General features: G+C 38.9%; 2 protein-coding genes across 2 annotated transcripts in view; one reads left to right on the forward strand and one right to left on the reverse strand.

The window, feature by feature from the left end:
• LOC143849384 (uncharacterized) overlaps nucleotides 1–21,031 on the reverse strand; it is a 37,057-nt gene extending 16,026 nt beyond the window's left edge. Inside the window, exon 1 of the mRNA XM_077358393.1 lies at nucleotides 20,286–21,031. The gene's annotated coding sequence lies outside the window, so the exon portion shown is untranslated. The remainder of the gene's footprint in view (nucleotides 1–20,285) is intronic.
• LOC143850221 (uncharacterized) lies at nucleotides 13,839–15,289 on the forward strand. The gene is made up of 3 exons (XM_077359485.1): nucleotides 13,839–14,302; nucleotides 14,778–14,957; nucleotides 15,007–15,289. Exons 1-3 carry the CDS (start codon nucleotides 13,839–13,841, stop codon nucleotides 15,287–15,289), a joined length of 927 nt encoding a protein of 308 aa, XP_077215600.1.
• Nucleotides 21,032–22,135: the final 1,104 nt, after the last annotated feature.

Raw genomic sequence — 22,135 nt, forward strand, 5'->3', positions numbered from 1 at the left:
CCAATGCAAAATTCGTCCACCCTCTTAAAAGAGGGGTGTTTCAGTCTTTATAAAACCCATTAGGGATAGGACTCTAATAGAAAACTATAAATATACTCTTTAGGGTTCTGCAGAACATAATTCAACCCTAATCTCTTCTGCAGCCCTAAAAGAAAGAGAACCCAATTGAAGGAAAAGAAGATCAAGACCAAGAAATCGGAGAAGCGATCGTAGAGCCTTCGACCGAGAATCTGGGTAAGAACTTTGAGTATTCTTTGTTTGATACGAACTAAAAACAAGATTGATAGATTTTGATAAAGTCTAGATCGGTTAGAACTTGGTCTATGATTTATATAAGGGATGAATTCATGGATCCCTAAAAGAACTTTGATTTAGAACTATAATTAGAGTTTAGATCGATCCTAAAAAGATTTGATTATTGTTTGGTAATTAGATCTGAGGATTTTTTAGCATAAAATTAGATTAGATGGATTCCTCTCATCGATACGAGTCCATCAGATCCAACCATGCGTGCTTTGGGTGTCAAACGAATGAGTTATGGCCGTTTTAGTGTAAAAAATGGTGAAAAATCCCGTTTCGGGGAAAACTGGGTCCTCCCATGGGCGGACGACCTGCAAAAGTGGTGGTTGACTGGCGTTCTCTCGGGTTTGATCTCAGTCGAACGAACTGAGAAGTTCCCGGACGTCTGTCTGGCGTGGCAGTTTTTCCCCCGGCAGCTTAAACTTTGGAAATTTGTAACTTCTTTGTTTCTCTTCCGTTTTTGACGTTCTTGTACTCTACAAACATGCCGGAAATACGTTCTTTCTGTTAAAAATAGTTTCAAAAAGTTTTGGAAACTTTATAATGATGAAAATTCTAAAATACTAAAAAGAACCCTAGGACGATTTACCGATTCTTTTCCGATTGAGCACTAAAGGGTGTCTTATGTCAGTGGAAGGATATATATGCCTTATAGGACTGAAATTAATAATAGAATTCATGGGGAATATTCATACTATTAATTGTAGGTAACTAAGGTACACTGTGAAAATGATTTTGAACTTCAATCAAGGTGAGTAATAAGAGACTATACTGATGGGTTATTCCAAACCCTTTTTGACAATATTCTTTTTCTTCACATGCTTTACTGTTTGAAAACCAATTCAGATTATTGATTATTGCACCCTACTGAATATTGAGAACCATGATACCATATAAAATGAGACTGTACACCCATTATGAATCTTTTTGAACCACATGCTATTGAATACCTAACCCTTCTGAATATCGAATAAGTTTTCTTAGGATGCTAGTTTATTTCTTGACCCTTAGCCAATGGGGGAATGCATAATACTGTTGGTACTTAGATACCTCTGGCCAGTGTAATTACTGTCATGTAGTAGATAGATATCGAATCAATAAACATAGCACTATCAATGTCTCAAGAAACTCTGACCTATCGAATTTAACACCTATATCGAATATTGAAATTGAATGATGCCTTATTCCTGAAATTGATGCCCATTTAACTACCAATTTTTGTTATCGTTGAATGCCTTTGTAGACAACCCATTTTGACCAAACCCTAAACCATCATTTTGGATAAAATTCCCATCAAATGTATGAATTAGTATCCCAAATTTCATTATAGGATAATTTAGTGTCCTAAGTAGGTCCCTATAGAGTTTAAGGAAAATTCGATAAAATTGCCAAAAAGACGAGCTACACTGTGCAAGTTTATGTTTTTATCATTAATAAATGGAGTGTGATTCATCTAATTTGGAGTTGCTTAGGAAGGAAAAGGAGTAGTATATTATCCTAAGAAAAGGGGAGTGAGTAATCCATGTTGTTATTGCCTTGAGAAAAGATAAAATAATGTCACTTATGGTTTGTCGTATAAGGAAAGGGGAGGGAATTATCTAGTAAGGGGGTTGTCCAAGGTAATCGAAGGGGTGCAAATTTATCCTCCCTATATATTACAATCGATTAAGGGTTTTCAAGGGACTCTTTTTTTTTTTTTCGATTTATACACACACACACAGATAGAGACAGAGGGCGAAAAACAAATCATCAACCCTAGCTTTTATACTCATCTTCTCCGGCAATACTGCTTCTCCGGCCGATCTTTTCCTGCTAAACTCCGGTTGAGTACCTTCTCTTTTCTTTCTTAGTTTACCTCTTAGCCATCTCTTAGGTTTTGAACCCTAGCTTTCTCTTAAACCTTGGATCTGATTTATGAAACCCTAGCTCATCTATAAACCCTAGCTTTCCTTTTGTTACCTCAGATCTATTCATTTTTTTAACAAAAATTTCATAAGATCTGACCATCCTATTTCTTCTATTTCATCTTCTCCATAATTTATCATCGGTTTTAACCTCCATTTATTCTGGTCGAACCTCGGAATTTGCGATCTGCGGTCAAGGTATAAATTGCAGAAGGGAGAAGATCAAGAGAGGAAGTATTAGACTCGAACTTCAGCTTCAACGAATTTTGATCTGTTGAAAAGTAGAGGTATTCTTCTTGCTTTTTGATTTTCGATGTTTGAGGTTTTGTGCCTACTGTTTAAGAAATGTTCTCTGGCTTTTAGTGTTGTTTTGTTTGGGATTTGATATGTGTTTTCTTTTCATTAGCCTATATTTAGCAGATTTTAGTTGCCATCCAATTGATCTTACTCAAATCAATAAGTTTTAGTAGAGTTCGATTTAGTCATTCTCAGTGAGTTTTGAACATTTTGATATATATAATCAGCACTAGCTATTTTCCTAAAGAATTTCATCTTTCTGGTTATGTTTGGCATTGATTGGTTATGTATATTAAGATTCTCTTTCACTGAAAGTTTTTAGCCTCAATTACTCGTCTAGCGTGTGATGTATTTGATGATCAACTGATTTTAATCCATAAATGTTATGTCTTTTAAAATATATGATTCATAAATTTGTTTAGGATTTGAAATTATGCTCAATAAATCATAGTATCCACGAACAGGTAAATACGATTTTTCTTTGTATTTCCTTAAGATCATTGTATGTTATGGCTGATTAGGTTCATAAGGGTGCTCAAGGTAATAGCTGAGACATATATGATTACTGATGTTGTTAGCATCACATGATTTACATAATGGTTACAAGGAAAATATTTTATTATAAGTATCATGTGTCATGTTTTGAAGCTTGTGAAGGAGCAGAGGATGAATTAGCTTTATTCATGTGCTGAAGTAAAAATTCTTGTAGTGTATTGTGCTGAAATGGGATTCTTGCTTGTTACCTATTTGGTATAGTGACTAAGACAAGAAGTGTAATGGTTCTTGAAAATGAGGGTGTGGAAAAACTATACAACTTGATAAGGTGTGTATGTATATGTGAGTTTATGTCTGTGTATATGTCTCTGTGTGCAAAGTGTAAATGTGTGAGTGTGTGAACAAATGAGGTTGGGATTAGTTTTGCATAATCCAACCCACAGTTCAGCCCCTTGTTTTGCACAAGTTCAGTCTATGATTTAGCCCTTTGTTTTGCACAAGTTCAAGCCATGAATCAACCCTTGTTTTGCACTAAATAGTGCAGCCTTGTTTTGCACTAAATTCGGTCTATAGTACAGCCTTGTTTTACATCAATTTAGTTATTGTTTTGTGCTAAATCAAGCTCATAGTTCAGCCCCTGTTTTGACACAATTCAGCCCCTGTTTTGACGCAATTCAGCCCATAGTTCAATCATGTTTTGCACTAATCCAGTCCATGGTTCAGTCCCTGTGTTGCACAATATTAGTCCATGGTTTAGTCCCTGTTTCGTGTAATACAAAATCAACATATTGCATGTCAGCTCATGTGTTTGTGTGTAGCTGTGACAATGTACATATGTGCATGTAGCTGTGGGTGTGTGTTTTGTGTGCATAGGTGTATATGTATGTCAGCTGATGAGAGTGGGGTAGTGATTTGCTATATGGCTGTTCTCTCATGTAACAGGAGTTTGAGGTGTATGCGTAGAAGTCTGTGTGTAGGTGTGAGTGTGTATGAGTGTGTGTATGTGTATGTGTCTGTGAATGTATATCTATGTGTATGTGTGTGTATTCTCCTCGCTATGGTGATCCTTATGCTGTCCAGTTCTGAATTTTTTCTTTTTCGACTTCAAATGCTCAAAACTTCAAAAACAAACATCTCAATCTTGTATATCTCGTCGAGCCGGTCATTTCTACTTATGGCGGCCCAAATTTGGCCAAAAGATGAGAGAGTTATGCTCTTTTTAAGTTTTAGTCATTCAAGGTGTTAATTTTCTTAGTTTTTGAAAATTTATCGCATCGAACAACTTCTAGGCCACTTCTGGCTGATTCGGTCGGAGCCGTAGAAGAAAAAGTTGTTTGTTATGAGATTTCCTAAAATTTTGTCAATGTGTGCATTTTTCCAGAAACAATGTCCAGTGTGTCAAAAATCACTTTCAAAATTTCAGTTTTTTGGAAAAACTGTGTTTGTTGTAACAACAGATTGTCGGTCATTTTTGGGGCATTTCTGGCGGGATCTGGCCGGATCCGTAGAAGACAAAGTTATTCCTTGAATGATTTTCTAAAACTTTATTTTGATCAAATTTTCCAGAAACGATGTTTTGAATGTCAAAACTGAGTCCGAACTTTCAGTTAAAACACTAATGTCTTTTAATGGCGATGGATCAGAGGTGGCCATTTTTCGGTCACTTCTGGCCGGATCCAAACGAAGTGGTCAACTAAGAGAGTATCACTCATGCTGAGATCTACAATTTTTATTAGTAGGGTTTTTTATGGTTTTTATGTATAAGGGGTCTAAAATTCAATGCAAAGTTGCATTTTTCACACTATATGACATAACTATGCAATTTCTTGAAATTCATGGACAACATGAGCTCTATTCAATTTTAATGATTGTTTTGGATGTTTTGAGCTTGGTAGCAAGTTTTAGATCATATATTGAATCATTTTCATGAATTGTTTGGCATTTTTTACCCTTTTTGGTGAAAATTACATGTTGGGTGGAAATTTCACCTTTTCTTTTTCTTTTAAATTTTTTGAGCCTATATTGATTCTAATGCTTGTATTGAGATATGATGAGCATGCTAGCAACTCATAAATCATGTATTGATTAATTTTTATGATTTACTTTGTATTTCAGAGCCTTATTTGTCAAAATTGCATGTGTAGAATGCTTTCAATTTTTTTTATGCTAAATGAATGGAACCCGTGCTGCATGTCAACCTAGACATCTAAACTTCTAGGATCACTTCTAAATCATGTCTAAACCTTCCAAATTCTATGAGTTTTCCATTTAGGAGACCATTGTGGTCTCATTAGAGAGTCACACTAGGAGACACACTCTGTCTCATTAAGGCAGTTATCATTTGGAGACAAGTCTTATTGTTTAAGGCCTATCCCTTAAGAATTAAACCTTGACCTTGGTATAGAGTTAGCCCATAGGAGGCATACCCTGCCTCATTCATGGAATTCTTTCTAAGTTGTACCTCAACTTGTACCCACTACTAGTTGGAGACCAACTTGGTCTGTTTGTTGCCTTAGCCTTACTTATTCATTGCAAGGGCAATGATGAGTTGGAGCCCACCTTTGTGTTTAGGAGACTTGCCCAGTCTCACTAGCACCCTTGTATATCTTATTTGCATTTAGGAGTCATTCTTTGACTTATTTACACTCCTCTTAGAGCTGTTAGACATATTTTGATCTATTTGCACCTGTTTTAGTGTTGTTTGTTCAGTAGTCTATTTCATAGACTGTTAATTTGTCATCTAGCTTAGGAGTTTGTCCTTTAGCGTTTTTGTCACTCCTCTTTATTAGAGACTATCTCAGTCTTATTAGAACCTACCTATTTGAGATTTAGCTTTCATATTTGGGACACTAGTTTACCTTTTCATGTCTTTCCTTTTAGCCCTAGGGGTTTTACCTTATGGTGTTTACACTCTTCCACGATTTGGATTGCAGTGTGTTTTCTTATTTTGTTCCCTTTGGCTAAAAGAGTTAAAATTTTTAAATCCAAAAACACTTGAAAACATTTGGAGATTCAAAAACATTAAAATATTTTAAAACAATAAAAACATTTGAAATGTCAAAAAGTTAATTGTTTTAGGAGCGTACTAGGAAAGTTTATTTTTGAACTACGATGGCTTGATCCTTTTTCACGAGGTACGTAGGCAGCTTGGGATATATTTCCCAAGTCCAGCAACTTTGTAAATAAATCATTTAGACAACTTTAAAAATCTTATTTTTTTCAAAGACTCTTCCTCTAGAGTTAGGAGTTTGTCCTAGATAGAGAGTTTTAGAGTTAGGAGTTTGTCCTAGCTAAGAGTCTGTTACGCCTTCGTCCGGTCAGTTGGCAATCCACATCACCGACTGATGACTAGAATATAATGCGTTAGCTTGCCCATTATTTTCCTTAGGACATACAGCCTAGTTACACATAGAATATAGGAACCACTTGCATTAGTTTAGGGTTAAAAAACTTATATTTAGTTAGGGCATATAGGAAGTCCTAAAATTCACAATCCACTTAAATTTGAATATTGCTCAAAAAGCTTTAAAAATCAGTATGATCTTTTAGGTTGAGTCTAGTTTAGTGGTTTAGATGTCTTAGGCATCACAGTTTAGAATATGTGCGAAGAACTACGTGACTCTGATTCTTGTGGAGGCGGGGATATGTAGGCGGCTTGGATGAACATTAGACTATCCAAGAGTCGAGTAATACATTTAAAGTTTAGGGTCTGTTGTTAGTATTTTAGGAGTTGTGTTTGTTGTTCTCTAGTGTTTATTGCATAGGATTATGCTAGTATGCTTTCATTCTTTGATTGTCATTTGCAGTTTTAGTTGTAGCCGTTATTTATTCGCTATAGACTTGTTTAGTTGTAGTTTATCATGCTTAGCCTTAGCCATTTTTTGTTCTTTACAGTTTTCATTACTGCTCATAATCTTGCTTAATTATAAGTTATTCACCGCTCTTTTTATTGTCTTAACTCATGTGCAGCTGTAGTTCTTTCATTTGTTCATCTCATCATATACATCTATTCATTTTGCTGCATATACAGGATCTTATATTATATTAGGCGTTATGTGTTCACCCTAATTTATAGGCGCTATGTGTTTGCTCTAATTTAATAGGCGCTTTGTGTTCGTCCTAATGTATATAGGCGCTATGTGTTCGCCCTAAGTTCTCTTCCATTATTCTTTTATCTGTCTGTCATTTTATTTATTCTTTATTTCGTTTACTGTATTCTTAATTCATTTCATGATTAACTGCTAGTTTTAGATTTCTTTTCCTATACAGACCTCATACCTTTAGCTGTAGCATGCATGTGTTTGCCCACTAGAACTTAGACACCCATTAGACATGACACTCATAACTTAGCCATGTTTAGGTTCTATAGACACCCCCATTTTGCTCCGCTTTAATCAACAAAGAAGTCAGTGTGTCGTTGTCGGGTTTTAGTGTTTTCCTATCCCGTGTCTGTCCCTTATGCTTTCTCGATCTTTTCAATCATTTCCGCCATGTTTCGCATTTTTCCGCTAAGTGTTGAGAGGAGTCATTCACGAGAATTCGAGCAAGGGAGGAATTTGGACCCATTCGGTGGGCCCGCATTGAACGTTTGTTTAAATTCGGATCAACCGGGGAGCCCGCATATTGTTTTAATGAAAAATGATGGTTGAGCCTGCTACGATCTAGTGCATAAAGATGACCATCAAGGGAACGGTCAAGATCTCAGAAAAATCATTTTTTACACCTAATTTGGTTGCGACCATCAAGTTGAATTATTCGGATAATTCTTGGGAATAATTTTTAGGCACAAATTGGCGTGGATCATCCCATGAAGATGATTTAGGGGGGCAAGATCGGATTACTCTATGGAACTAATTATTGAAATGATTTGGGTTCACATCTTATGTATAATGCGGCCCACCCAATTAAGCGGCTCAGGATCATTATTGGAGGGGATTTAGAGAGGCCTGATTAATTTTAGCGGGACCCGTGTGGAGTGTATCTTGATTCAAATATACAGGGTGATTAATTTTAGTGGGACCCACTTGTTTATTTCGTTGTTATTTGAAGGACTTTTGCGACTAAATGTATAAGGATCTTGGCTATGTGGGTCAAGAACAAAGGGCCCACTAAAGTGTCGCAATGGCCCGTGTTAATTGGATATTGAAAAAGTAATGGACCGGCTGTGATGTCCTTGTTAGTTGTATGACCATGTCAATTACACATGTGATAAGGTGACTGGCTTAAGTTTCTAAATTAACGAGGTGTTGAAGTGGCCTTCTAATTAGAAAAGGGGAATATGTTTAGGCTTTGGTAAAATATCTTCAAGCAGCTTTGGTGGTGGATATGGACAGCACGTCTAATGCTACTATGGGCAACTTACCATATGGAAGGCATATAATTGGGAAGGGAATTTTGTTGAAGCATTTTGGTTGCCTTCCTAATATACATGCTCGTTTAAGGTCCAGCCTCAAGGAGAAAATATCCAAAGGTGAGGTATTATGCCACATATTATTATTTCAAATTAGCAATGGCTTTATTAGTAGGAAATAAGGGAGCCAAGGATTTTGATCCATAGCATCTTGTTTGTCTTGTGGTAACCGTATGGCCTAGGAAGAATAGAAGGTTCCCATTATATCTTTTTTTGGTTTCATATGTAATAGAAAACAAGACTAGGTGATTAGAAAGGATGACTAGCTTTCCATTCTAAGAAGATTAATTTAGCAACATCATGGTCAAGAGAATTGGAATATAAAAGAAAAAGAAAGAGAAACATGGAGGGGGGTGACTGGCGGTTCAAAAAAAAGAAAAAAGAAAAAACAGAGCAATCGGGTCTGTCTTCCTTTGAGATATCTTCGCAGCCTTTTTGTCTCTCGATCCCTCGGAGATATCTTGACAACCTTTTAGTCTCTCCATCTCTCTGAGGTATCCCCATAAGCCCAAGCTCCATTTCAAGAAAAAACAGAGTCTTGTCCTTTCCATTTCATAAAAACGAAAAAAACAGAGCCTCATTGCTCTCCCAAAAAAAGAAAAGAAAAAGAAAAACTCTTATCTCTCTCTTATCTCGCACACTCTCTATTCATCCCTCAATAGTTCACTCCCTCTCTCAACAGTTCTCTCTCTCTGTGCCTCACCTCCCATCCTCTCAACAGCAGATCGTTTTTTTTTTTGAAAAAAGAAAAAAAAAACAACAAAAAAAAAGAAAAAAAAGAAGAAAACAGAGTCTCGGTTTTTCTTTAAAAACTGAGGCATATTATTTTCTCTCTCTCTCTCTCTCTCACTCCCATCTCTCTGATACTCTCACTCACTCTCCCTCTCTGCTACCTACGCCCCTCTCCCTCTCTGTCACTCTTTCTCGCTCACAATCTCTCCACCACTATATTTCCCTCTCATTCTCTGTGTCTGTCTCTCAATCACTCCCTCTCTATCTCTCTTGCTCTCAATCACACTCTCTCCATATCTCTCTATCCTTCTTCACAGTGGTTTTAAAAAAAGAAAAGAAAAAAAAGAAGAAAGAAAGAGAAGAAGGCGGAGCGGATCGAGCGTCGGCGAGTTTTTTCAAATTTTTCGGCTTTTGGATTCGGCGAGGATCTCCATCACAGGTCAGTACATTATTCTCAGATTTTTCCCGGATGATTTGGTATTTTTTAATATTTTTGCATGATTTTTAAGCATTTAAATGAATTTAATTTAATGTTAAATGTGTATGCTCAAAATCATGATCTGCATGGGTGTTTCAATTCCGTTTCGTCTCGAAATTTAATACAATGATCTACTTAAATAGACTAAAATAACTGTAGGATCGGATCGGACATTGGATCAAAGGTTTTTTAGAATTTGAGTGAAGAGTGGAATTTTATTTAAAATAATGGCTGAGAATTCGAAAAAATAGCCATCTCAGGATGATCTATTTTTTGGAATTTAAAATTTTTCTTGTGTTCATCATATCAGAACAAGATTAAATGACGTTCTCCGGAGTCGTAATTTTCTCGAAAATCGTGTTTTAAAAATAGAAAACTCTTCAAAAATATCTTTTTGACGAAGAAAAATAAAATATATACTAAACAGATTCCAAAATTAATGAAATTTCGTGGGAAAATAATATGGTTCTGATACATTCTACCATGAATGTTTAAAGATTTTTGGATTTTATTTGGTATATCATTTGATGCTTTCTTTGAAAATTATCTGATTTTGTGAGAATTTTTACTGACATCAGATCAAGTTAAAATTCTCAAAATTTTTACAGTAATCTTATATTTCATATTTTTTGCTGCTGTAAAATTTTTAATTGATTTGAATCTTGTTCCCTATTGGTTGTAGTGTAAGTTCATAATCTGGTTTTACAATTGAAAAATCCGAAACTGGTAGTAAATAGTCTTTAAAATTCATGAAAATCTCACAGTATGCTATTTTTACTTATATCTTACTACTGTAGAAATTTCATTGAATTTTGATTTCTATTTGTAGTAGTTTCCGTGTTATTTTTGCAATCTGGTCTTATTATTGTTAAATCAAAATTAAATATGAGCTTAATGTAAAAATCTGTAAAACTCTTTCGGTAAGCTACATTCCATCATATCTTGCTTCTGTAGAAGTTTCAACTCGTTTCGAATTCGTTTGCAATAATTTCACTTGTAAAATCACTCATGTGTTTAAAATTGATAAAATCCATTGAAAATTCGAAATTAATTAAAAATCATCATAAAGTTTCTAAAGAACCTTGAATTTTTGTCACATGTTCACCCCTTAATTCATTGAAATCGAAATTTTAGGATTTTTAGATTTCCCTGGAAAAATGGCCAGTGCATCCATAATCGTATCCCTATTGCACTCGATCTTTGACAATTTGAATATTTAAGCTATAGCATGTTGTTGGCTCTGAGGTTACTGTCCACGGAAATCCTGAGATATGCCAGGCAATAAGATGCTATAACCTAAGTATTAAATTGCACAAGGAAAGAGCGCACGATTCCCTCCCTTGGATGCCATTCAAGGCCGAAATTGGTAAACCCTAGAACCATTGGTATTCCTTAAATGTCCAGAAATCGAAAATCCTCGAAATCTGAAATTAATTAACTTCAAGAACTGAAATCGATTCATCTCGTGTCTCTCGGAATCGTTGGATTATGGTTTCCGTCATAAGAACCATTAGAGCCCAATTTAGGAACACTGGTGTCGTGTCTTGTGCTAAGTTTTAGGGAGTCTTAGGTTTTAAGGAGTCCTAGAGTTAGGAGTCCAGCCTCATCACGGACGTTTGCTATGGATAGCAACCGTGCCATAGGTCTAGTTACACTAGTCACCCAATCTTTCCCTAGGACAAGCATAGTAAACTAGGATGTAGGCTAACCTGCATTGGTCTAAGGAACGACTTGCATTTAGATAAGAATCATATAACATCTTAGATGAAATCCTAGGATAATAAAATCCTCAACTTGAATTAAAATAATTTCTCTTAAAACTGTTGAAACAGTCAATCCCGTCTAGGTCGGTGTCTTAGTTGAGTTAGGTATAAGTAGCTTAGCTTAGGTGCACCAAACTACGTCGACTCTGATCCCAGTGAGGCTTGGGTACGTAGGCAGCTTGGATGTCTGATGGCATACCAACCGCGAGTCGGCTCCACAACAAATTGTGAGGTTTTGTATATTAATTTTCTTGTAAATTCTTAATTAAATCACTTAGGATTTTCCATGAAATTAGAATTTTAGGAGAACATTCACTTAGATTGAATTCAAATAAATTAAGAAATCAAGATACACATTTAGGATCTACATTGAAATTAGATCATAGGATGCATGTCATATAGTTCGCACATTAACAAAGAGTTGAATGAGCCATTTAAAATAAATTTAAAAGAGTTAACTTTTGAAATTGAAGACCGATTATCGGGCATGAATGGTGCATGTGGTGGATAACTCCCCATACCTTCCATTCTTGTAACCAGGTAACGAGTCTAGATTTCTGGTTAATTATGGGTCCTAGATCCCACATCTCGGTGGCGACTCTGTCACTCTCTTTTGTGTGGAATTCGGATTGCGTTAGTGATCCCAAGTTCACATAAAAGATGAATTAAAATCAATAATAAAAATGCACACGCCAATCGCGTGGGTACGAGAGACCAAGAGAGGGCAGTGGCGGCTCGCGCCCCACCCCTCTCGCGGGATCGGGTCCCACAGTGACACTTATTTTATTTATTTTGTATGTGCTTACTATCCCCGGGTCATGCATGTTTAGGTAGACGTTTTCCTCTAGGATATTCATTCCCATTTCACATATTTTTGCCCAAAACTCTTCAAAGTTAATAAATAAATGGCATAACAGACCAAGTGCTTGCACTAAGGCGGATTGAGATGCTCTTCGGACCTTCCTCATCCGTAATCAGGCACGGACCCATATATATTTCAAGTTATCCATTGCACAGAGGATTTTGTTTTTAGGTTCTATGGCCTATCCATGGATGGCGACTCTGAGTTATTTTAGGTACGTCTTGGCTTCGAGCCTTGGCTCCGGATCAAGAGGTATCTCATTCATTTATCGCCACTTGTGTTATGCTATGAGAGTGGCAACCGTTTTAAGAGTTCCTTCGTAGAGCTCCCCTTCATGTGGATGATCCAAAGGACCGACGGGGAACCCGTTCCTCATCGCCTCCTCAGGATCGGGCTCACAGCCTTACCGTATTTTGATTACTTTTGCTTTTGATGCCATATCTGTTAGTGTAGTTTCTTATTACATCACACGAGCGTGTTTTGCTCACCCCTTATTTAACAACTTTCAGATCATTAGGCGTGATTCCTGGTTGACGTTGGAGCAGTGAGGGAGTATTATCTAAAGATTTCATTATTTTCTTTATTTGGTTACTAGTGAGTATTAGAGAGCTTTAGACTCATCTATTTTAATTTCTTTAGCCTTGGACGAGAGAAATTGAATATGGACTGTAATGGTTTTATTTACTATGAGGTTTAATGGTTTAATGGTTTTATTTTCTTTAGCTTTAGACTCATTTATTTTGTTTATTGCTTGGCTTGCATGCTTGTGAAGGCAACTTTACAGGTATGTGGCATTGTCGCACCCCTAAGCCTTGTGATTGTAAATTAATATGTTTGTGAGTGGCTTGGGGGTGACAGAAAAGTGGTATCAGAGCGGGTTGGGGGTTGACAGAAAAGTGGTATCAGAGCGGCTTGGGGGGTGACAGAAAAGTGGTATCAGAGCCAAGGCTTTTGATCTTGGGCAAAAATTTGAAAAAGATCATAAGAGTGAGATTCGATAGTTAAGGAGAAACTTAGGAAGTGCTTGACGAACTTATGTGTATCGGGGACGCTTGACCACGCATGAGTTTGTCGCGCGAGGAGGACCCTGTCACAGGCTTTGGTGCACTTGGGGACGCCTACGAGGCAACATATTTTGTGGCAGGATAAAGAAATAAGAAAACATAGTAGAGCTCCATGGGAGGATTAGATTTGATTGAAATATAGTAAATATTGAGTGTGTAGACTATTACTGATCAGAGTTGTTTTATTGGATGATAGGATGGCAATTCAAACTGCTAGAGGATTTCAGACTGGACTTAGGAACTGCGGAAGGCGTGGAACCTGCGCTAGAGCCCTCCAGTGGATGGCAGCACAAAATGGCAATATGAATAACCCAATTCAAGAAGGACCTCAGATTAATCAGGATCAACACCCTCAACAGAATGATCAGCAGCCACTAGTAGGAAGTCAGGGTCAAGGAGTTCAGAATCCTCAACAAGGACAAAGAAATGAACAGCCAAATGAGGGAGCTCAAAATCAGCCACCAGTAGTGAATCAAGCTGCAAACCATCAGGGAGAAAATCTTAACATTGAATAAGGAGAGGTTCAAAATCTCATGCGCAGTGTGGTAGGATTGATAGATCGTCAGGGGCAACCGCAGCCCCCTCCTGTTCAGCATCAACACCTTGCAAACAATCGCCCTCATCAGACACAGGGGATCACTGAGTTTATGAGATTGGCACCCAGGATCTTTATGGGTACCACCAATGTGCAGGATGCTGAGCTATGGCTTTCTGGAGTGGAGAAAGCTTTTAGAGCAATGAACTGTGTAAGGGATGTGGAGAAAATTCGATATGCTAAGTATATGTTGGAAGGAAATGCCCTTCACTGGTGGGAAGGGATTGTACAGTTGAATGAAGATATAGAGGAGCCCTATACTTGGGCAGATTTCAGGGCAGACTTTCTGGATAGATATTTCCCTCACAGTACACTTTATCAGATGCAAAGGGACTTCATTGAACTATCTCAGGGTGAGAGGACTGTGGAAGAATATGAGATTGAGTTTGACAGACTGTCAAGGTATGTTCAGCTTGTCCCTATTGAAGCCATTAAGATAAACAAGTTCGAATAGGGACTTGCCTTGTATATCCGGAAGGGGATCACAGGACCCCGTTTTGAAGATTATAATGACTTGGTGGATCTGGCAAGACGGTTTGAGATGATAAGTAAGGAATCTAGAGAGAGTTTTCTACAGAATAAGAAAAAGAGGGTAAGAGAAAATGGAAACCAAAACACCCAGAACAGCGGGTTTGCCCCTAGAACCGAAATATGGTGGCCAAGTTGCACAGTCAGGGACAGGTGCAAGGATTAAGAATCAGGAAAACTTTTGGAGCACGTCGTGCTAATACAGAGATAAATCAGAATGACAAACCGAAGTGTACCCACTGTGGTGGTGTTCATACAGATGCTCAATGCAGGTAGAACCTTGAGGCTTGTTTTATATGTGGTGAGAAAGGTTAAAAAATCGCACAGTGTCCGATTGCGGCTGATGAAGTTCAGATAGTTCAGGGGCCTCAGATGACGAGAGCGCCGAGGCAGCCAGTTCAGACCATCCAGAGTCAACACGTACCCGCACCTTCTACAGGGCAGCAGAGGACAGGTGGACAGTGAGCCCCAACTCGTTTGTTTACCCTTACAGAGCAGGATGCACAGGAGGCTGGCACTGTAGTCGCAGGTATTTTACTTGTTGCTTCCTCTTTTGCTCATGTTTTATTTGATTCCAGTGCCACCCATTCCTTTATTTCAGGTAGATATGTTGACATTCATGATATTATTACTATGCCTATGGAGTCCGAGTTAAGTGTTAGTACTCCTATGGGAGGAAGTATGATGTCAAATAAGATATGTAGAATGTGCCCAATCAGAATAGGAGAAAGAGAACTACTGGCTGAGTTGATAGTCTTGCCGATGCATGACTTTGATGTGATCTTAGGGATGGACTGGTTGTCCTCCCATTATGCGACTGTGAAGTGTCATGAAGATAGTGGTCTTTCAGATTCCCGGTGAGGAAAGATTTAGTTTTGAAGGGAGACGTGCCAGACCTACTCCCAAGATAGTGTCGGCAATGAATGTAGGTCAATTGTTAAGGCAAGGGTGCGAAGCCTATTTGGCGGCTGTGACTGAGACCTCAAATGAGGATTTGAATATCAAAGATATACCTATAGTAAGAGAATTTTCTGACGTCTTCCCAGAAGACCTTTCTGATCTACCTCCTGATAGAGAGTTAGAGTTTTCTATTGATTTAGCACCGGTAACAACCCCAATATCTAAACCCCTTATCATATGGCCCCAACTGAAATGAAAGAGTTGAAAGAACAATTAGAAGAGTTTCTTGAGAAGGGTTTAGTCGACCCAGTGTATATCCGTGAGGAGCTCCTGTCTTATTCGTGAAGAAGAAGATTGGGAGTATGAGACTCTGTATCGATTACCCTGAACTGAATCGAGTAACTATGAAAAACAAGTACGCCTTACCCCGAATAGATGACCTATTTGACCAGCTTCAAGGAGCTAGTGTGTTCTCTAAGATAGACTTGTGATCGGGATACCACCAACTGAAAATAAAATTAGATGATGTTCCTAAGACAGCATTTCGTATTCGGTATGGGTACTACGAATTCCTCGTAATGCCATTTGGTTTGACAAACGCTCCAGCAGCATTCATGGATTTAATGAACTGAGTATTTAGACCCTTCTTGGATAAGTTCGTCGTAGTATTTATAGACGACATTTTGGTGTATTCCAAAAGTAAGGAAGAACACGAGCAACATTTAAGGCTAGTGTTGCAAGTGTTAAGGCAGGAGAAGCTGTTTGGCAAATTGAAGAAATGTGAATTTTGGTTAGACACTATATCATTTATGGGCCACTTAGTGTCGAAGGATGGTACTACAGTTGATCCAAAGAAGATAGAGACAGTTGTAGAGTGGGAAAGACCGAACAATGTGGCTGCGATTAGAAGTTTTCTAGGGCTAGCAGGATATTATAGAAGATTTGTAGAAGACTTTGCCCTCCCTGCTGCCCCTCTAACCCGACTGACCTGAAAGGAAGTTCGCTTTTCTTGGACGAAAGATTGTGAGAAGAGTTTGCAAGACCTGAAACACCGACTAGTGACCGCACCTATTCTTACCCTACCAGTCAGTGGCAAGGGATTTACGGTGTATAGTGATGCTTCTAAGAAAGGGATGGGATGTGTATTAATGCAAGATGGTAAAGTTGTTGCTTATGCCTCACACACTGACGGAGCCAGAGGGGGGTAGGGAGGGCAATTGCCCCCCCTGCAAATTGGATTTTTTCCCAAAGCCTTTGTATATAAGAACAAAGCCAAAGGGCAAGGAAGCAATTGCCCCCTTTGAAAAATAGTATTTTTCTATTCCATATATCATACTACTATTTTAAAAGTAGTATTTTTCAACTCTCTATATACCTAGTCTTTTTTGTGATCATATATGGTGTTTGCCTGCGAAGGCTAACGTAGTTTTCAAGAAGTGCTGTACGGGCCACACCATAAGGAGATCCAGATGGTCCATTTGATGGCCACAACGCAAATGAGTTGTGGCCGATCTTTAGAGGTTTCCATATATGCGGCTCCTTTATAGAGTGGAGGGCTAGGATCATCCTATGGAAGTGATTTTATTAAAGGGTGTAGGGCTAGCTAGGATCATCCTATGGATTTGTTTTTTGGGCACAACCAATTTATGTTGTGGCCCATCAAATGGACAGTTTGGACCATCCTATGGTGTAAGCCATACAATACTTTTTGAAAAATATCGGACTACACAAGCTTACAACATATAAAATCTCTTTTTCTAGTTTGAAATTTTGCAGAGTCTCATCAGGTTTGAGTGAATTTTGCAAATCAGGTCATGCCATCGATTTGTGACCAAAATACCTATGGTGGATTTTCTTTTCTTTTCTTTGTTTTTGCATTTTGAAAATGACTAAACCTATGGTGGATTTTTTTTTGTTTTTGCCCACTACAATAAACTCATGTCAGGAACTATGCTCCGCCCCCCCTCGAGCAAATTCCTGGCTCCGCCCCTAGCCTCACGACAGCTTAGATCTATGAAGAAAATTATCCCACCCATGATTTAGAATTAGTAGCGGTTGTTTTTCGTTGAAAATTTGGAGGGATTACCTCTATGGTGAAACTTGTGAGATCTTTACGGACCACAAGAGCTTGAAGTATGTGTTCACTCAGAGGGAGTTGATGAGGCTGCGTAGATGGTTGAAACTTCTGAAAGACTATGATTTGACCATTAGCTACGATCTTGGGAAAGCTAATGTTGTGGTAGATGACTTAAGTAGAAAATCCTCTGAGAATCTGGCTACCCTTATCACTTCACAACCACACATCCTGGAAGATTTGAGGCGATCAGAAATTGAGATTTTTGGTTATGATAGGCTTGCATTTACTTCTGCCATTCAAGTGCAGCCCACATTGTTGGAAAGAATTAGAATTGCTCAAAAGGATGATTCTCGATTGCAGAAAATTAGGGATGGATTGGGAACCGAGGTAGAGTCAAAATTCCAGATTCATGATGATGACTCTCTTCGATTTGGTAGTCGAATTTGTGTACCAGGCATTCCAGAACTTGTAGACACCCCCATTTTGCTATGCTTTAAAAAGCAAAAGGTTTGTTTGGTTTGTGTCAGTCATCTGCATTAGGTATTCTTGCATTTTAGGATGAATTTCACCTCATTTTAGGAATTTTGAAGTTGATTCGCAATCCTAAAGGTCTCTAGGGAGTGCCATTGATCTTCAGAAGATAAAAATTCAAGTTTCCAATCAAATAAGAAAATCTGCTATTTTTTGGTTTCTCAGGGTTTCCCTCATTTTTGCTTATTTTTGCACCTCGGGGGTATTTGGTCATTTTCAGTGTGTCTCATTTGATCATTGTGGGACATGATCCCGCGAGAGGGGCGTGGGGCGCGAGCCGCCGCGCCTCTCTCTCTCTTGGTCTCTCGTACCCACGCGATTGGCGTGTGCTTCTTAGTGTTGATTTAGATTCGTCTTTTATGTGAACTTGGGATCACTAAGGCAATCCGAATTCCACATAAGAGAGACTGACAGAGTCGCCACCTAGATGTGGGATCTAGGACCCGTAATTAACCAGAAATCTAGACTCGCTACCTAGTTACAAGAATGGAAGGTATGGGGAGTTATCCACCACATGCACCATTCCTGCCCGATAATCGGTCTTCGATTCCAAAAGCTAACTCTTTTAAATTTATTTTAAATGGCTCATTCAACTCTATGTTAATGTGCGAACTAAGTGACATGCATCCTAGAATCTAATTTCAATGTGAATCCTAGATGTGTATCTTGATTTATTAATTTGTCTGGATTCATTCTAAGTGAAAGTTCTCCTAGAATTCTAATTTCATGGAAAACCCTAACTGATTTGATTAAGTATTTACAAGAAAATTAATATACAAAACACCACAATTTGTTGTGGTGCCGACTCGCGGGTGGTATGCCGTCAGACATCCAAGCTGCCTACGTACCCAAGCCTCACTGGGATCAGAGTCGACGTAGTTCGGTGCACCTAAGCTAAGCTACTTATGCCTAACTCAACTAGGACACCGACCTAGACGGGATTGACTGTTTCAACAGTTTTAGGAGAAGTTATTTAATTCAAGTTGAGGATTTTATTATCTTAAGATTTCATCTAAGATGCTATATGATTCTCATCTAAATGCAAATGGTCCCTTAGACTAATGCAGGTTTGCCTACATCCTAGTTTACTAGGCTTGTCCTAGGGAAAGATTGGGTGACTAGTGTAACTAGACCTATGGCACGGTTGCTATACATAGCAAACGTCCGTGATGAGGCTGGACTCCTAACTCTAGGACTCCCTAAAACCTAAGACTCCCTAAAACTTAGGACACGACACGACACCGGTGTTCCTAAATTGGGCTCTAAGGGTCCTTACGACGGAAACCGTAATCCAACGGTTCCGAGAGACACGAGGTGAATCGATTTCAGTTCTTGAGGTTAGTGAAAAAAGGGATGGAAGAGATGATGAAATAGTGTGAGGGAATGAGAAAGATAGAGAAAGGTGCGACTGAACTTGGGAGTGCCAAATTGCCTACGTACCCCGCGATGGGGATCAAGCCACACGTAGTTCCGCTGGCGAGGTTGCTTGGATTTTGGAAGACAGAATTGGTATTTGTATCTGGAATCGGGTTTGCATTTGAGCATTGGACTTGAGATTCAGAAACATTGATCTAGCAATGGGATTTTGGAATTGGGAATTTGCATCAAAGAATTGAGCATATAGGAATCATCAAGGGTTTGAATTTTCGGAATTCAAAGTGGGCGGGCTTATGAGATTCGGCCAAATGGATTCAGACATGCGACTTGGATTGTGTTGGGATATTACTTGGTTGGATTGGGTTAATGGTTAGGGTCAAGTGAGTCGGGTCTAAGTTAGGAGCAAACCCGAGACTAGCCATGGTCTAACTAGGAGGAAGCAGGGTACAAACCAGGGTGCGGACCAGGGTGCACCAGGGTGCGAACCAGCAGGGAACCCGGGTGCGAACCAGCAGGGAACCAGGGTGCGAACCAGCAGGGGAACCAGGGTGCAACCAGCAGGGAACCTGGGTGCAACCAGCAGCGAACCTGGGTGCAACCAGGGTCTAACCAGAGTGCGAACCAGCAGGGAACCAGGGTGCGAACCAATATCGAACCAGGGTGCGAACCAGTAGGGAACCAGGGTGCAACCAGCAGGGAAGCAGGGTGCGAACCAGTAGGGAACCAGGGTGCGAACCCGTAGGGAACCAGGGTGCAACCAGCAGGGAACCAGGGTGCGAATCAGTAGGGAACCAGGGTGCAACCCGCATCGAACCTGGGTGCAACCAGCAGCGAACCTGGGTGCAACCAGGGTCTAACCAGAGGCTAACCAGGGGGAAAACAGACCCTACATGCTTCCTAACATGGTTTTTCTTTTAAAGTAAAAGATATGCATGAAAACAGACCCTACATAGAATTGAAATAAATGCCTACCTCTTTGGAAACCCACTTTGTGTTTGATTTTTCTTTGATGGTAATTCCTTGAAGATGATTCCTTGCTTGATAATGACTGCTTTTGATATATATCACCCAACGTATAAAATCACCCGATCCGGCAAGGATGGCCGAACCCTTGAAGAGATGAGGGAGAGGGATGAATTTTCTAAGAGAGGGGTTCTTTTTCTTCTTTTTCTTGGATGGTGGGATGAGAGGGTATTTATAGGAGAATGGGATAGGAGGTTAGGTGAGGTTAGGTGAGGTTAGGTAAGGTTAGGTGAGGTTAGGTGGTTAGGTGAGGTTAGGTGAGGTTTGGATGGTTAGGATGAGAGGAGAGGTTAGGTGAGGTTAGGTGAGGTTTGGATGGTTAGGATGAGAGGAGAGGTTAGGTGGTTTTGGATGGTTAGACCCAGGTCAAGATCTGCCATTGATCTAACGATTTACGGAAATCGGGTCTCGGAATGGAATCAGGGTTCGGGCTATGAAGTGACCCTATCTTATTTTGTCCCGATTGATGATCCGTAAAGTCAGATCAAGATATTAATGACCTAAAACATATATTAGGTTATTGTTGGTTAAAGTAAAGCAAAATGTGGGTGTCTACAGATGCCCCTCTTTGGTAGAGACGACGTAGTCATCGAATACCAAAGTTAAAATGACAGAACCATTTTGCGTAACTTTAATCGACAAAGGAACCCCCTAAACACAATGCAACCTAATATAATGCAAGACCTTAGATGAAATCCTAGAATTGGAATGCAATAAAACAAACCCGCTGCGGTGCCGCTGGCAACGAGAGAAATGGGATACCATTTTCAAATGGATTTTCGGAGGGAAAGGAATATCGCTTTTGAACAGCTTCAGAGGAAATGAGACGTCATTTTCAAATGGTCTCAGAGAGAATAATGGATGACTTTTGAAAGATTCTTAATGAAAATGCAGCATCATTTTTGAATGGGCTTGGGCAAGATAAAATACCGTATTTATACGGATTCCAAGGAAATGAGACATCATAGTTGTATGATGTTCAAAGGGTATAAGAGATCATTGTTGTATGGACTTGAAGAGAATGAAATACCGTATTTGTACGGATTCCAAGGAAATGAGACATCATAGTTGTATGATGTTCAAAGGGGATAAGAGACCATAGTTGTATGGACTCGAAGAGAATGAAATACCGTATTTGTACGGATTCCAAGGAAATGAGACATCATAGTTGTATGATGTTCAAAGGGTATAAGAGACCATAGTTGTATGGACTCGAAGAGAATGAAATACCGTATTTGTACGGATTCCAAGGAAATGAGACATCATAGTTGTATGATGTTCAAAGGGTATAAGAGACCATAGTTGTATGGACTCGAAGAGAATGAAATACCGTATTTGTAAGGATTCCAAGGAAATGAGACATCATAGTTGTATGATGTTCAAAGGGGATAAGAGATCAAAGTTGTATGGACTCGAAGAGAATGAAATACCGTATTTGTACGGATTCCAAGGAAATGAGACATCATAGTTGTATGATGTTCAAAGAGGATAAGAGACCATAGTTGTATGGACTTGAAGAGAATGAAATACCGTATTTGTACGGATTCCAAGGAAATGAGACATCATAGTTGTATGATGTTCAAAGGGGATAAGAGACCATAGTTGTATGGACTCGAAGAGAATGAAATACCATATTTGTACGGATTCCAAGGAAATGAGACATCATAGTTGTATGATGTTCAAAGGGTATAAGAGACCATAGTTGTATGGACTCGAAGAGAATGAAATACCGTATTTGTAAGGATTCCAAGGAAATGAGACATCATAGTTGTATGATGTTCAAAGGGGATAAGAGACCA

The sequence above is a fragment of the Tasmannia lanceolata genome, unplaced genomic scaffold, assembly GCF_043159265.1.
Source record: "Tasmannia lanceolata isolate RefF3 unplaced genomic scaffold, GAP_Taslan_0.1 ptg000018l, whole genome shotgun sequence".
NCBI classification, from domain to species: domain Eukaryota; kingdom Viridiplantae; phylum Streptophyta; class Magnoliopsida; order Canellales; family Winteraceae; genus Tasmannia; species Tasmannia lanceolata.